This window comes from Symsagittifera roscoffensis, chromosome 1 (assembly GCF_963678635.1).
Source record: "Symsagittifera roscoffensis chromosome 1, txSymRosc1.1, whole genome shotgun sequence".
NCBI classification, from domain to species: domain Eukaryota; kingdom Metazoa; phylum Xenacoelomorpha; order Acoela; family Convolutidae; genus Symsagittifera; species Symsagittifera roscoffensis.
The window spans coordinates 19,201,983-19,219,758 of NC_087062.1; the positions used below are offsets into that span (position 1 = coordinate 19,201,983).

The following is a 17,776-nucleotide window of genomic DNA, read 5'->3' on the forward strand; positions in this document are numbered from 1 at the left end:
TTACCCAATTCGTCCAAAATAACTAAATTCGTCCAAAACTACTCAGCTCTAATACAAATTACACATAACGCGCTACAGGCATATGCAGCCAGAATACAAATTACACATAACGCGCTACAGGCATATGCAGCCAGCTGTTAACGAACAGATGTTGGGGCAAACTTGCAGACCAGCGAGACACATGCAAAGTAATCATTTGGCGCCAATTGTCAGAATCATCAGAAAAGCTGCATTAAGTGCAATGTAACACGAGATTTGAATTGGAACGTAATTTGTTCTCTTTAGATGTGGCAAATTTGGCGCCTAAATTATACCAGCGTAATAAGTGTTCTTTGGTTTGTTCTGAGTCGTAGTAATTTGATTTTGGGCTCTTCAGTGACAGATTTTCAGAGACGCTCTCATTCATCAGCAGCTTGGAGTCGTCCAAATCGAATATAGATTGAGAGCAAGTCAAGATTCAAACAAGCTGTGAGCTCAGCAAGCATGGCTTAGTATACAGAACAATTCGAAGAGTTAAATAGTACTTTTACATAGTGGTACAAACAAATAAAATGACTTTTTAAAACTGTTTAGAGAAGAACGAATTTACAATGTATTTTTATTACCATCTGTCCAATAGCTGGAAAACAGCTTCTACGTGTTCAGGTGGCGTGTTCAGCTTCTGCCATCGCTCACCTGAAAGCACAAAATATACTGCAAGATATGCAAAGAGCTCATCAAATTACAAGCCAGCTAAACTAAACAAAACTAAACAAATAGCAAACCACATTTTGATCGAAACAACATTTTAATACTCTCAATGCTGCATATGAGCAAAAGTTTTTGTGCAAATATATTCGATGTAATTATAATCTGGTCGTATAAACTAAGCCAAAACATATTTTGTTAAAATATCAATGACCGCCTCCGCGATTTATTCAAAAAATCGTCCAATAAATGAAGAGTGTTGTCGAGTGCCCGCTAGGCTAAACTATTCGTAAATGATTCTGGAGACTTGGCTATGCTTTTGTGAAATAATTCTTTAGAAGTTCGAGTAAAGTTAGCCACGCAAAACAAAAGTCATCATCGAAGTTAAACAAACTGAAGTTATCATCGAAGCTAATCAATTTTTTGTTCACTACAAAATAAAAATGAAGTGGTAGGTTCTGGAGTTTTCATGGCTTGTATGAACTTCGAAAACAAATGATGATGACTTCTAGGCTGGCCAAAATAAGCGTAAATCTTGAGTGCTCGCTCGCCCGAAGCACCAATTGTTAAATTTTCATGAACATTTTCAAACATTAATTTATGATACAACATAAGCCAACGCTGAGTCTTTTTCTGGGCAGTAAGGAGTGCCTTGAATCAAAACAAAAGAAAAGTTTTTAGTATAATTGCATACCCGATTCTCTCTTAGTAGAGTGCTCTTTGAGGCAACTGATTTTGCGAGAAAACCACCCTAGGCTACGGTTCCTTCCCACTCCATGGATTGGTCGGAACAAAATTGGACAATGTCAATACAATTTTGACAACATAAGAGCGCTTAGATACATTTCAGTCGCGGTCGGTCAAAACATGGGAAGGCTTTCGATAGATCTTAATGTTTCTTCTTCTGCACTTGAAACCCCGGATCAACCGTACATAACCCCCCTCCCCCCTAAGAGCCTACAGAAGAATGCCCTCCCAGGGCATGTATTAAATATGAAAATTGATTCTGTAAAGAAAATGCAATTCGAGAAATCGCGCAAATAAAATTGGTTTGTTATTTTTGAATGCGGGATTGCATTTGCATTGCTGGCAATTGCTTAGATTAATGTTTCAATTCAAACTTTTTTTCAGTAAAACGCTTAATTTTGAATGAATCTAGGCTATGCTCAAAATTAGTTTATGAAAATTCCCCCCCCCCCCTTAATTTGATGGGGGGGGGGGGGGATTGTACCGTACGGTTAATTTGAAAATCATTATACCTATCTGAATTTCCTATCTTCTAGAAACATATTTCTAGCCTTATCACCGCCTGGCTCGCCATTTTGAATCTTTCAGTCTTCTGTCATCTTGCGTTTCATTATAAAAAATTTCATGAACTCAATTACACAATTCACTTCGATTTGAAGAGAGCTTATTCATTATAAACAAAAAAAGAAAATCATTATACCTATCTGAATTTCCTATCTTCTAGAAACATATTTCTAGCCTTATCACCGCCTGGCTCGCCATTTTGAATCTTTCAGTCTTCTGTCATCTTGCGTTTCATTATAAAAAATTTCATGAACTCAATTACACAATTCACTTCGATTTGAAGAGAGCTCATTCATTATAAACAAAAAAAGAAAAAAGCTATTAAACAGAACGAGAACTAACCGTGCTGTAAATCAATTGACAAGAAAATAAATACTATAAATACTTCAATCATTCTTGATCTCTTTTGGATCGACACAGATGTGGAGACTAGAACAATAGGTCCACCCAAAATTCTCAATAGAACACGAGCCAAACCACTCGTATAAACTAAAAATAACAAATTACTGATAGCCAGTAGCTCTTATTCAGGTTTTCTTGTTCATGAAAAAAAATGCACTTATGCATTGCTATCACTAAAATCCAAAAAACTGCAGTTGAACATTTGGAACACCAAAAGCGACCAAGGTTGGAAAACCTAACCAAATACTGAAAAATTACATGACGGCCGCTTTAAATGCCTTCCATATAAAAATGTATTTTTTCTTCAAAATCTCAATACTGGAAACACAATAATATATTAAAACAATTTCAATTTGCTTGCTTTGAATGGTCAATAACTTAGCTGCCTTATTCTATTAGCAATTGAATGTAACAGAAACATTGCGGAGTCTAAAATTGGCTGCTGTTATTTCACTTTTGCTTGGAAAGATTGCGTTTAACAAACCCGAACGTAAACTTACTCGAAACTTAACAAAGATTGTGCCTTTTTTACCCAAAATAAAAATTGAATACAACAAAAATTTAACAAAGTTTCAACGTTTTCGCAGCATGAAAAGAAACAGGCATGTGCAAAACCTTCTCGTGGGTAAGAAATCGACGGGTTTATGGGTCAGTTAATTCAAAATTTTGTCCCCTACCGAAAACTAATCTGATCAGATTTTGTCAAGAAAAAATATTTACCGCAGCCAATTTTTTTCTAGATGAAAACAGCGTCTCTGAGCACTTTTTGAAGGCTTCACTTAAAACAAAACCAGGATCAAGTAGTTAACATCCTTCATTCCACTATTTGATTTGCTTTAAAAATTCTTAGCGTTTCGCGTTATATGCTCGATTGATTGATTGAAAGTTCCAACTTAACACCAACAGTCAACATGTAACTTTACGAGGAAGTTAACTTGATACAAAAATTGTGTTCTTAGCGTTGCTTCGATTCAAACTTGTTATATCATAGCCTTAAAGAATAGATGAGGGCGGTTCATACAACCTAGGCCAAAAACAAAAACAAGGATAGCCGGCTACTGTGCAAGTAGCACAGAATGTTCCGATCATAGTCTTTGAAGAACATTTTTTTTCTTAGTGGTTTTTCTTTGAAGAACAATTTTTTTAAAATTTTTTCTGCGTGGTGTGATAAAAGTTTTACTATAAGTTAGGCAGATTCGACAATCATAGTAAAATAGGCAAATTAGACAAAAAAAAATAAAAATTCAAAGCTTTTTTTTTCAACTTTTTTTTGCAGAAAACTTCTGAAAATTTTTGAAGTTTTTGGCTCACAAAATGGAGCTAAAAATCTCTAAACACTTATTTTACTAGCTTAAACTAAAACTTTAGAGCTTAAATTAGGCATAACTAAGCTGCTGTAACCCTGCTCGCTCGCTTTTTTCGCTCGAAATAAGACGAAAAATCTAAAAATTCTAACCGGTTTTTCTCCTCATTGGGAAAAATTTGTGGAAACTTTTAAAAGTCAACCAAATTACGACTGAAAGGGCTTTAATATGATATATCAGTCAACACTGTCCTATGATTATTTATTGTTATTCATTTTGCTTCGAAAAAAGAAGAAAAAAAACTAAAACGCCCGAATACCAAGTTCACCCCATTTTTGAAATGGTCGGAGCAAAAAAAACGAAGCACCCTCAAGATTTGTAGTAGTAAAAGACTTGAATTACTCAAATGAGAGTTAAAAACTCATGAACAAGAAAAAAACGAATAAAAAGTCAGTGAAATTGGAAAAAAAATTCAGATATTTATTAAATTAGTTTAGCAAACACATGGGCAGCATCGGTACTTCAAGTACCATGAACAAGTTTTGTGCAGGTTGTAAACGGTTCACGAGTACTCCTGAAGCAAGGTTCGTTTTAAACGCTAAAGTTTAATGGCGGGTCTATAATGTTGATGATGAATAGTTGGACAAAATCGTTGACACAATCAACAACTCTGAAGAAAAAAGACGACTTTGTCCACTGCTTGTGCACATACAGACGCTTCAGTTGGAGAATCTGGGTGCTACGAAGACTCCTCTTCGACGTCCGAAGGACAGAACAATCGTCAAAATGAATGCAATTTGCCTAATATGATGGTGCTAAAAAACGTACATCTCTCTCGATGAGTTGGTAAGAAATTGGCATCATATTCGAATAATCTAAGTGATACAAAAAAGTAACCATCCATATGACCACCTGCAAGATAATCGTGTTTAATCTAAGAGAGTGCAAAAAACTAACCATCCATATGACCACCTAAGTCCTGATAATTAAGCTGTTCTAACTTACGAAGCCAGCAGACATGGGGAAACTAAGCTGGATACCCAAATGAACAATCGAAAGAGCACAATTTGTTTCTCTTTGTGTTCATCCCACTTCAAATTCCTGTGCACTTAGAGCCTAACATCAGTCACAGTCTTTTTGAACTCTATTTCACTGCTCCCTACAAACAACTTCAGGTCTACGCGTATAATTTCACCTACAAGTACCCTCGCATTGTGAAATTATATGAGAGGATTTTCTTGTTTGTTTTTATTAGAATTGACCAATCAGCACTAAAATGAAAGCGCATTTTTGATAATTTTCAAAAAATGAACCGAATTTTCGATTAGACTACTTGCAATGCCACATTCCAAGCTAGCTGACAGAAAATGTAACTGAAACAACTAAGTCAATTAAAAAGTTCTAAATGTATGTAATAGAAGTCATCGACAAAACCTTGAATTGAAAAAAAACATGCCGAGAAACAGAATCTTTAGCGTAAAATAAGCATTCGAAAGAAATTATTGAGCAGTATTTAAGCTGAAAAATCCTAGGCAAACAAAAAAAGCTGGGCAACTAAGCCGATATAATCAATTCAAAACCAATCTAGTCGTATAAACCTAGGCGTAAAAAAGCGAGAGGAAATTATACAAAACCAGGGATGTTAAATTTACAATTCCAGGAACAAATCAAAATACTTAATTATAGTTCAAATTGCTTTAAAAATTCCGCGATGTGTCAACTAATCAGGCAAACAGATAAGCAGACAAACGATAGTCCGACAATTATTTTTTCAAACGGAAAAGTTTTTGAGTTTGCAAAATTGAACATTTGAAATGATTCAATAGTTCTGTTAGACAAGTTGTTTACCAGTAAAAAAAACGTCTATATGTCAAATTGATAACGCTAGCTAATCGCAAGCATAGTAATACTTTGATAAGTAACACTGAAAATGGTATCGATATTTGACATTATTTACGACACGCTGAAATTTCGATTACCCAAGCCCCCTTCTTAGAAGATACCTTTTCAAAAAAATTTCCGTCGCAGTTTATTACACCTTGAAAATACTTTTAGGTGGGAAGTCAAGTTTGGTATCATATTAAGACCTATTTGTCATGGTTCAAATTCTGAAAAACAAATCCAAAAGGTTGTGTCGGAAAACGTGTCACAATTTCTAAAAACTTTTTGGTCAAAGGTCTTTGATTATTGCTGAAAACACCATTATTTATAAAAAAATGCTTGCATGACCGCAAAAAATGCTTTGGCAAAAAAAAACATAAAAAACGATAGCAATTTTTATACGGTTTAAAGTTACAAGCCCAGAAATGTTAAACCATTTTACGAAATAGGAAACTCTTTACGTCAATACTGATTGGTGAAGTTTCTTAAGTCAGTTTCCAAAGCAAGAACAACTGCTCGTATAGTCCGAAAGCTCCATAAAACACTTTTGCAGGTGACTTAGAATATGCGGATATCTCTTGCTTCGAAAATCAAACAAATTTTCTTCTTTACAAACTCAATTTAGCAGCAAAAGTTTGGTTCTTGTGAAAACTAGGATGTGAAAACTAGGATCACGGAGTTAAAACTCATAGCGCAGTCATTTGCATGGTGACTTAGATCTATTTTAGCTACGTGGTATTTGTAGAACTTAACTATATTATACTACGTAGAGAAGTATATAAATCGAACTCACCTGCCAGTTCATAAATTGGAAATGTTCTCTGTATTCCAGAAAAGCAAAGCTGTTACGGGAAGCTTGGCTACTTTTTGTTGCAACGCTGACGCTGGCATTTTTATTATCCGAAATTGACGGCTAACGCAAAACCTCCAACACATATTTGTTTAAAATAGAAAAAGTGACAAATGCATTACATCGGTGTATAATTCCCATACAATTTCCCTGCGCATTCACGATTTTCACACTTGGCGCAGCATATTCATTTAAAAATTTAAATAGACCAAAACCTTCTCGGGATAAATTACTACAGCAGGTGGGAAGCATACTACAAACAATGAGGCATGCACGCATAATGGACAATGGCAAAGACCATGTACTGTCACAGTCACAGTTTAACATGCATATGGAGTCCAACAGACAGTCTGTTGCTATTACTAGATGTCTATTTCTTCGATGACATTCTTCACAGCATTTGTCAAATTACAAGAACAACCGCCTCATAATGTCATTACGCAAATCGGATCAATTGAGCAACCCCCCCCCCCATTCTCGCGTGGGTGGGGGGGGTGGGGAGATAGTTTTATAGGTACTTGAGACATGTTTATAACCACTTCAAAAATGTTTGAATGATATCAAATCATAAATCAGTTTCTTCAACTATAGTGGAACGCCAAAATTTACAATATCAAGGCTCAAAAATTACATTCAGGGTGAAAAAAGAATTAATAAAACTAAGGCGACTTGGGTCGCATAAAACGCCTTTTTTCTGTCCTTAAGGGAAAAAAGCAATTTTAATGCCCTGCGGAAAACAGTTTTTGATATTCAGATATAAGGCTAGAGCACCAGCCCTGGTAAGTCGCTTTGCTCGATGAGGCCATGGTCGCACAAACAAAAATTTGCGCAAAAAAAGTTAAGAAAAAAAATTCGATTTTTTTCTTTTTCAAATTTTTCTCTAAACTCATATAAATTAAACTTTACTCGGTCAATGGATTGCGTTTGCTGACGTCGTTTTGTAGCGTTTTACCGTTTTGCTGGGGGGAGAGATAGCTCAATTGATCATTACGGCGGGGGGGGGGGGGGGGAGATTGCTCAATTGGTCATTACGGGGGGTGGGGTGGGGTGGGGGGGGGGGGGTAAATGGTTTAACAGAAAATGTTGAAAATAAAAAACCAGAAAATGTTGAAACTCTTGATTTTGTCAAAAAATCGATGTACCATTAATTTGAATCATTTAGCACGCAAGAATTCTCAGACATCATGAGGAATTAGAATGAAAAGCTGCTCTGAACTAAGTCCAAACAGACTAAGACGACAAAAACATCCAAAAGAAACATGCTGGCGAAAAAACTCTCGTCCATTTCAGTTTTTTTTCCTTATTATCAAGTAGGTATACAAAACGAAATAAATAAATCACATTATCCCGCCTAAACTTGAATTTCAAATGAAAAAACTACTATACAGACAGAAAAACATTTAAAGTATTAGAAACAAGAAGCGCAAACCAACCAAATTTTTTATTTAAAAAAAAAATCTGAAAATTACGAGCAAAACATGATTAAAACGATTTAAAGGTAGTTTGTGATCTGATAGCATTTAAGGCCTCCTAAAACCGAGTCTCTCGCTTAGAGAATTTATCGTTCTACAAAAATAGAGAGGCTAGGAAGCACATAAAACCAAATAAAAATCAATTGACGAAAAAATTGATTAAAAATTACGCTGAAAAATTGCGAATAAAAATTGCGACTTTGATTACCTTAGCCGGAAAAAATGATAAGAACAGCAGGCCGATCAAGAAGTATTGAGGAAAATATTCGAACAAACTTTATCATAAATTTAAAAATAATGTTTTTTAAAACGTTTTTCAATTTTAAAACATTTTTCAATGGAGAATTTATATCAAACTCAAACATACCTTATCAAATTTAAATTAAAACAAAAAAACGACTGGAAACAAATTTAAGAAAACATAAGGCAAATAAGTCGAAAGAATTAAAGCCGACACTTAAATATTTTCAGCAAAACAAGTCAAAACGATTTGCATCAACCCGCTGCAATGCAAGCCCTATACAGGCAAATCAAAAACGCTGCATACTTGTAAATTTACCATTTCAAAAGTCTTTCTAAATATTTACCATTCTGTGACCAAGGTTATGCACGTGGAAAAAAGTCTAAAATCCGGTTGCAACACCCTTGCTTTAAAATAAACATGTCGATAAAAGATACGCTGAAATAAATGGGCCGAACAAAATTCTTAAGCGCAACAAAAAAGTATGAGGTCAAGGTAATAAAATTGCAAGAGTATTTAAAAAAAAAAAACACCAAGAGCAAGTACAATGAAAATAGCGTAATGCAAAAAAAACGATTCTAAGATGTGACAACTAAGCCGACATAACATGAGCAGCCAAAAATTAGGCCGGAGACGCAAAGAAGTGTGCCGGAGACGCAAAGAAACTTGAATCTACTATGAGACGCAGTGTGCCGGAGATGCAAAGAAACTTGAATTCACTATGATCCAAAGTATCGCCAGGAGATGAGTCCATATGGGTCATAAGATCAAAGTTGTTTACGGGTAAAAAAGTCGACCGCCCGCAATCGCAAGCTCATAAAATAAAACCCACGTCCAAAATTAGAGCTTGGTCCCAATTTCGTGACCTTTTGCAGATTGATAGTGAAAATTGCTTTACTTTCAACAAAGGAATGAACTGAACTTGGAAAAAAATTGAAAGTAAACCGCGAAAAATCAAATTTACGCGTAGACAATTTAAAGATTTTTCCCGAAAAAATCATCACGACCTAATATAAGAGTCTTCACTGCGTTCATCGACTCTTTAAATTGTGATAAAGCAGCTTTTTGCCAATAAATTGCCCTGAAATATTAAGCCCCCAATTATTCATATTAATCAAGAATAAGCATCAATGAACCTGTAAGAGACTATTAACCTTCACCTTGGGAGAGCAGAATTAGAATTACACAGAAAAAATAAGAATTTTGTTCCGGTCCGAGAGTTGAAATTCATTGTTTTCAATATTTGCGCTCTACGCAACTGATTACGAGATCCGTTACAACTCCCTCTTCTCGTGTACGTTGTGAATGCAAACCTAAGTCTGAGGTGAACTTCTCGATCAGTTACAAAGAGCTGTTCAAAAAAGTGAGAAATAAACTTTTCTTCTTGTAGAACCATCTCACTCAAAAAAAAGTTTAAGAGAGGCTCTCAAAACTTCAATTCATAAACTGACTCGAAATTTAGAACTTGGAGAACACTTTCTTGCCACTGCCTCCTGGCTTGGTGACCTTGATCACGTTGAATCGGACAGTTTTGGAGAGGGGTCTACATTCGCCTACTGTCACGTTGTCGCCCATCTCCACATCTCGGAAGCAGGGAGAGCAGTGAGCGGAGATGTTCTTGTGTCTTCGCTCGTACCTGTTGTATTTCCTCACCCAGTGCAAATAATCACGTCGGATCACAATAGTTCGGTGCATCTTCATCTTCTTCACAGTTCCTTTCAAAATTCGGCCTCTGATGCTCACTTGTCCAGTGAATGGACACTTCTTGTCGATATATTGACCTCGGATAGCCTCTTTGGGGGTCTTGAATCCCAGGCCGATGTCCTTGAACCAGCGCTTCCTCTTGTGTGTTCCCTTGACCACCATCTCCTTAGACACGGTGTAGGACTTCTGCTTTTGGAAAGCCTTTTCAACTTGTACCATTGATTCGAGTTCAGACATGTTGATGGACTAAAGTAATCACAACTCCTCTGAAAAATTGGTCCTCTTAGCTACTATTTTATGGCATCCAATTTTGGTCGATCAGTCCTATAATATTTCCAAAAGCGCCTAAAACCTTCCAAAAACTCATCACAAACGGCAATTTAGGCGGTGCAGAAAATTTTGGTAAAATAGGCTTTAAATAAAATTTTATGATTTCGATTTAAAAAAAAAAACAGCCAAGTTTTTCAACTTAGTTGAAAATTCGCCCCCTCCCCCTCCCCTACTCGTGAAAATACAAGGTCCACCCCCTAGTCTCACATATTACCTTTTCAAAACTTATTTCATATTAATGAAGGAAATTTGATTAAATTTGATCAGGGTCACATGGCCAAAAACCATTTATACCAAATTCTAAAGGAATATACTAAAGTTTTAGAACTAAAGAGATTTTACAAATCAATGGATCAAATTTAACTTTAAAGTATCATTACACTCATCTAGACAAACAAAAACAATTCTTCAAATAATTTATGGCACTCATTTGCTCTTATTTCGTTTAGTTCCAGGTTTTGAGGAAGGGCTAGTAGTAGCAGGCGATCCAAAGGTCACTCCTAATGAAGGTTGAGCTCCAAAAAGTCCACCTGTTGTCGATTGACTTGGAGTTCCAAAAAGTGACGTTGAAAATCCAGTTGAGTTCAAAGCACCAATACCGCTGCTCGATACATTGGCGCCTGCGAAAAGACCTGGTTTTCCTATCACAGCGTTTGTATTGGTTGAGCATGCAGCTGTGAAGCAGTTCGGACCAACGGTACACGACACGTTTGTCTTTCCGCTATATGAAACGTCGCCGCCTTTTTCTAAACTTTTAACGTCGGGATACTTTGTCGGTGAAAGAGCAGATAGATTTAAATGCACAGACTCTTTCTGCAATTGTTTAAAAACATCAGTTGAGTCTCTATGAGTCACTTTTCTGTAATGCAAATACTCTGTCTTTAATTGAGACACTTTTTCTTGCATAACTTGGAACTTTCCAACCAGGCCAATGAATACTTCGTTAATTTGGTGTAAGCCAGCAACAAATTCTTCGGTAGTAACGGCGCCGTGTCTTTCCGTGAAAAATTTTTCAACAAGATGCAACTGGTCTGACAAATTGACCATCTGATTGAAAAAGAAATCCGTCTTTTGCTGAAAGTATGCAATTGGATTATGGTGGACATCTTGCAGTGTGATGGGCGTTTCTCGAACGCGTGAAATCATTTCGAAATTTTTGAGCTCCCTGTTGAATTCTTCTTTTATACTGTTGGCGTAATTCAAAGAGCGCTGAACAATGCTGAACGCCATAACTGTTTCATTCCTCAGGCTTGAAATTTCACTTTGTATCTCAAATAGAGGCTTCGCACTGGAGTTTTTCCCAATTTCATCGCGGTATTTTTTCTCTTCTTCTATGTGTTTCTTCAACGCCTCCACATGCTGCAGAAGCTCGGGAGGTACAGCCGCCTCTTTTGCTAATTTCGGTTGCTGGCTCTGATTTGCATTTGCTATACCACTTTGACCGGTTGTGCTTGAAACGGTAGTCAAAGAATCAGTTCCTCCTAATCCTTTAAACTGTGAAAGCGTCGACGCTGTCACAGGCTGAGTAGCTAAAGAAGATCCAAATAGACCACCCGAGGTCCCGGGCTTGGCTCCAAAAAGTCCTCCAGCAGTGGATGTGCTCGTACTTGTCAAGCCACCGAATAAAGACGGAGCCGATGACTTAGCAGGGTTCGCAGCTCCAAAGAGACTTGTATTTCCAGTAGAGCCAGACGCTGGTTGTGACGAAAACAGACCTCCTGCTGTTGATGTGCCTGTCGTTGAGCCGAAGTTTAGATTCAACCCAGTTGCAGGTTGTGAAGCTCCTGCTGTACTAGTTGGGTTAAAGGAAAAAGCTGGAGTTGATGTCTGCGGTTTTGAGAGACTACTAAAGAGACCACCAGTGCTTGTTGTTCCAGACGCTGTTGATTTGGCTCCAAAAGAAAACATCGTTGTCTGAAAAAGAAAACTTTGGTCATGGTTTGTTAAACTATAAAGGACCACAGAATCACTGAAATAAAATTGCTGGAAAATTATTAAATTTACTTTTATTAAGACTAAACTTAAGAACAATGAGACTAAATATTTGTAAGATGTTTCAATAAACACGAGGCGAAACTGAACATCGCAACACAAGTTAAGAGGGAAGCTCTTAAGATAAGAAAAAAAAATACCTATAAAACTTGAGTACCTAGTATCACATAGACCGTCTTTATTTGAAGAACTTAATATCAGGAAAAACCTATTCTCAGTCATAGCTCCTTCCAGTCACCTCGTGTCGTGCTCGCAATAATAAAGCAATAAAAAATTACTTCGCATATTAGGGGATATAATTCAACGTACCACTTATTATGCGAAAAAACTTCAAAAAATGACATCTAGCAATTTCTACTCTGGAAATTACTCATACTTTCACGTGCCAAACTACTTAACTAGGAAGCAATGATTTGGTCCTCATAACTTACAACTCACGCTGATATGAAAATCGCAAAAATACTTTGGGACGAAATCTGTGTACCGATGTGTGACTTTGGTTGAAAAAATTAGACTGGTATTTCAACAAGCGTTGGTTGAGTAAACAGAAATCGTAACATTTAGTCTATACTACAATAGTGGATATATAAAATTTTAGAGAAAAAATGTTCTTATAATTTTCTCTTTTCCTTTTCAGGCGGTTGCCGGACAGTTACTTCTTGATCCCAGTTAATTTCGATTCCGGACGCTTCAAACTGCTGGCGGTAGCACTGTACTAAAACCATTACACCTTCTGTTGACGGATGCACGCCGTCTTGACATATCGGCGATATTGCTAATTGAAATGCTGCATGGACATCCAGAAGTTGCATATTCGTGTCTTGAAACGAAAGCTCATTAAACAGCTCTTTTATGAGGGCATTAATTCTATCTATATAAGAATTAACGTGACTTAAGTCTCCTCTGGTTGGTGTAATTGTTCCTATTTGAAGCACATCCGGATTGAACTTTTGATGAACTAAATCTATGCTCTTCTTGAAGTAGACTCGGAACTCCAGATCATCGTGGCTGCAAGCTAGAGCATCATTCAATCCTATTGTGAAAATGACGTGCTTAATTTTTCTAACCGGTGTAAAAGACAATCTTTCGCAAATGTCTTTTGCCTTGGCTCCGCCAAATCCTCGCACAAACACATAGTTGCTGATGTTCTCAGATATGACCCGTTTTTGAATAGAATCGCCGATGACAAGTCCAGCAATCTGTCCTTCTCGCGGCAAACACAAACCAGACTTCAAATTCTTTGGTCCATTGTCGTACATTGACTCTATAGACTTCATCGCATTTCCTGTTGAAGAAACAAAGCTTCCTGTTCCAGGAATGTTTCTAATTGAATTTGAATAACTCGAAGTTGAACTGTAGGAAGTCGACTCTTGATAAATTTGCGGGGGTGCAAAATCTGGGTCCCTCTCTTCTTTTGCTTTCTTGATTTTAGCGTCAATTACTTCTGCTAGTGTTCTTTTTTTACTGTCCCATTCTCTGTTATGGTTCAAAGCATTTGCTTTATGTTCAGCTCGATTCTGATGCAGCTCTGAAACGGACTCTTTATTGTCATAATCTTTATCATTATCAGCTCTATCTTCGGTTGAACAATTGGGTTCCACCAGAGGCAAATTCTTTTTAGCTCTGATTTTGTTTAATCGTTCTTGAATAGCAATTTGCCTCCGCTTTGCTTCCTGCTCCTTTGTTTTCTGTTTGCCTTTTGTTTCTTTGTGCAGCTCTTTCAACATATCCAGTTGATTTTGTCTAGTATCCTCGTCAAGCGAAAACTCGAAATACCCCACCCCGAGCTCGCGAGCTTCGTCTTCGCGCAGATGCTGATAATGCACTGGAGCAAATACTTCTTCAAGTTCTTCGCACACAATTTCTCCTTTCTGTTTCAGCTGTTCAACCTTGGTAGTATCTTCCAATATTTTACTTTCAAAGTCCACTAGATACCTCTTGGACCCATCACTTCCAATTCCTTTCGAATTCTGCATTTTTTCGTAGAACATAGTTTTGGCTTCCAGCATTGCCCTGCTTTTCTTCAAATCAGAGCTATCATCTACAGTTTGCATCACTCTTGTAGTGGAGGCCGATTTGCTGCTAACTGAAATATTTTCCTGGTTCTTAAACTTGAGCCCAGAAACGCCGTTTCGCTGTTGCTTTGCAGCGTGAGATTTTTGCAGAACTTCTGTTTCAAGAGCGAAAAGACTGTCCATAATATATCAACTAGACACTAAAATACAAAGTTTCTTTACGGATCACTTCAAAAATATACACAGAGGCGAAACGGAGCTTCGCACCACTTGTGATTCAACAAAAAGGCACGCCAGCTAGACCAAAAAAAGGACGCAAGCTGAATAGAATAAGCAAATAATAACAAGAAGACTTAGTATTTATAACGTTTGCCTGCAATACGGGAAAATTTAAGTAAAATTACAACTGCCAGTGGTAAAACGGCATGAAGAACAAAGTTAATTAAGCGGATACAACCTGGACAAATATTGAAAGAAAAGCGGAATTAATAAATTTGAGACGAATTAAGCGAAAGGAGTACATTATGAGCTGATCGAGGGAGGCGAAAAAACGCCTAAAAGATCAGAAAAACAACTGAACTGAATTGGATGCTGAGAAGACAAAATTTGGGTAGACGAAAGTTAAGGCGAAAAAACAATCAAAACTAAGCTTAAGCTATAAAACGTTTTGAGCGGAAAAAATTCCGCTACCCCCCCCCCCCCCGCCACAACCTACTATTCCGTAAGCACAAAGCAATTTAAAACATTTGGAGCTTCTGTGCCAGTCGGTCATATTTGGAAGTTTGACCTTGAGGAATACGAACTACGTAATTTTGGGATAAAATTTAATTTTTCAAAAATTCGAATTGAGCCTGTCATGACCAACTTTCTCGCGAAAACTGAAAATCTCAAAAATACAAGATCAGAACGACCACATTACAATCGCGGGAAAGTGGTCAATTTAAGCAGCGGGAAATTGCTATTCGCAATTTCCGATATCTAAATAATACGAGAGTAGAGCTGTCCTATCTTGATACAGAAAACAAAGAACATCGAAATTCAGTTGGACCAAAGTGAACCTTCGGTGGAAAAGTGGACAGCCGAGGTGTCCCAATGGTCCAGAACCAAAACTCCATTCTCGAGATAAAACTTGTTCGATTAGAACTTAATGAATCAAACTTAATTCCCCAATTATTCTCAAGTTGCTTACTAATTTAGTTACCTCTGATTCTGGAGTGTGCTGGTATGTGAGTACCCAATTTAATTTTCTTGAGTGTATTTTATGATTGTTATGGTGAGGTAAGGAGAGTTTTAGGTTGATCCATCTGAAATGGATCAAAGTTCCACTGTCTAATAAAAGAAACTGTACGGATTGTTCCGACCCTGTTTTTAACGGCGTTCGCGTATTTTGGGTATTTTGAGAATTGAGTATGGGGACGTTCTTATTTTCTAGAGTGGGGGGGGGGGGTATTGTGCCAGTCGGTCATATTCGGAAGTTTGACCTTGAGAGAAGCAAAAAACACTTGATTTTGGAGTGAAATTTAATTTTTCACAATTTCGAATGGAACCTGTCATGCACGATTTTCTCGCGATAACTGAAAATCAGAAAAGAGAAGTCAGAACGTTCGAGTGAAAAACGCGGGAAAGTTGCAAGAGAAATCGGTAGGAAATTGCTATTCGCAATTTCCATCATAGTGAACAAGAGTAGAGCTGTCCCATCTGAAATAGAAGACAGAGTATTCCCGAGAGAACGATTATTTGAGCTGGACCAGAGTGAACCTTCGACGGAAAGGTGGACAACTTGAGTGTCCCATTGGTTCACGAGAAACTATATCCTAGAGTTAAGACTTGTCCTCGTTATTGAAACTGATAAACATTAAAACTCATTTAGTTACATTATTTAATTCTTGAGTTAATTACCGACTGAAGTACTTCCCCTTCTTGAGTGTGCTACAATGTGAGTACTAATTTAAATTTCTAGAGTGTGTTTTATAATTGTTATGTTGAGGTAAGGCGAGTTTTAGGTTGATCCATCTGAAATGGATCAAAGTTACACTGTCTAATAAAAAGTAACTTAACGGTTTGTTCCAACCCGGTTTTTAACGGCGTTCATGTATTTTGGGTATCTAGAGACCTAAGTATGGGGACGTTTCTAATTCTAGAGTGGGGGGATATTTTAGTAGTAGCCTTTGAGCTGTAACGGGTCGTAGTCTCATGTCACAAACGAACCGAACTGGCTCCGACCGTTCTTGAGGTAGAAAAACACAAGAGATGGTGTCCCTGACCCTTGAGCCAGTGGTTATAGGGCCTATTTTTCTTAAGCCTCATGTGTGACTGCAGTAGACGAATGTTACATATTTTGGTAGTGGTTACTGGTTTTTAGTCTCATGTCGCAAGTGAACCGAATTGGTTCCGACCGTTCGAGGTAGAAAAACACAAGAGATAGTGTCCCTGACTCTTGAGCCAATGGTTATAGGGCCTATTTTTCTTTAAGCTCATATGTGACCGAAGTAGGCGACTGTTACATAGTGTTTTTATGGCGCTCCTGGGTGTTTTTGCGACATCATGACTACGGAGTCGAACCCACTTGACACAGCTCTTGGCTACATGCCCATTCTAGAGTACCGGTGGTACGGTTCAGCGGGGAAGGTGTAAGCCTTCCGGTTGTACCGTGATAGCTTTTTAAGAAAACTCGAGAAAATTTCTTGGTACGCTCTCCAAACGAGGCTTAGCTAACCGAGTAAGGGGGGCAACTAGGGGGACAAAAACACGAGCAAAAAGATAAAAAGCAAAACAAAAACCAAAAAAGAATAGAAAAAGGAACAAAAACCATAAAACGAAAAAAGACAGTGACTTTGACACCAGATTAGTTGGATCAAACCTTTATATTAATTAAATAGTATACCCATACTGTTTTACAAGTTCGATCGTTTCGATCAACCTAGCAATTTAAACCAGTAAACTGAATAAAGTGCCCGAGTGTGGGGCGTTGTCAAGGGTTTTCAGATAGCTTGGAACTTAGCTGGACCAATAGGAGACTTCACTGGAAGAGGTGAACAGCCGAGTGGGAAAGTGGTTCAGGGACACTTGAGCTGAACCAATAGGAGACTTGACTGGAAGAGGTGACCAGCCGAGTGGGAAGGTGGTTCAGGGACACTTGAGCTGAACCAATAGGAGACTGGACTGGAACAGGTGACCAGTCGAGTGGGAAAGCAGCCAAGAAGGATTTGGCAATTCTCGAGTTCTCAATTTGGGCAGAACGGGTATCGTTAAAATCCACATTACATTATAGGAGATAAGTGTAAAATAGGATAAGCGACATCCCCCGGTTTTGAGGAACGTTTTTACTTGAGCAGGCCTGGAGACAGGTCTACGGTTTTCTCTTGAGAGGTTTAGCACCCGGCGCTTAAGGTAATTTTAGGCTTAAGAAGGGGGGCTAAAAAGGGGGGAGGTTAGAAGGGGGGCTGGTTAAGTTAGAGGTTGGCGGTTGTAAATTGTAAAAAGGAGGGAAATTAGAGTAACTAATTAGTCGACATCGTTGACTTAGTTACATCAGACATTAACACGCGTTGGTAATATTAGGTGGATATCGAAATTTGAACTCGAGT

The 17,776-nt window shown here is 37.7% G+C and overlaps 3 protein-coding genes across 3 annotated transcripts; all 3 read right to left on the minus strand.

The window, feature by feature from the left end:
- Positions 1-9,566: 9,566 nt before the first annotated feature.
- On the minus strand, positions 9,567-10,125 carry LOC134855255 (small ribosomal subunit protein uS17-like). Its single transcript, XM_063871724.1, has one exon. It carries the CDS (start codon positions 10,087-10,089, stop codon positions 9,607-9,609), a length of 483 nt encoding a protein of 160 aa, XP_063727794.1. The 5' UTR covers positions 10,090-10,125; the 3' UTR covers positions 9,567-9,606.
- Positions 10,126-10,518: 393 nt separating this feature from the next.
- LOC134855264 (nucleoporin p58/p45-like) lies at positions 10,519-12,092 on the minus strand. Its single transcript, XM_063871738.1, has one exon. It carries the CDS (start codon positions 12,088-12,090, stop codon positions 10,609-10,611), a length of 1,482 nt encoding a protein of 493 aa, XP_063727808.1. The 5' UTR covers positions 12,091-12,092; the 3' UTR covers positions 10,519-10,608.
- A 126-nt stretch (positions 12,093-12,218) lies between these two features.
- Positions 12,219-14,419, minus strand: LOC134855271 (uncharacterized). The gene has a single exon (XM_063871751.1). It carries the CDS (start codon positions 14,370-14,372, stop codon positions 12,786-12,788), a length of 1,587 nt encoding a protein of 528 aa, XP_063727821.1. The 5' UTR covers positions 14,373-14,419; the 3' UTR covers positions 12,219-12,785.
- Between the last annotated feature and the right edge of the window lie 3,357 nt (positions 14,420-17,776).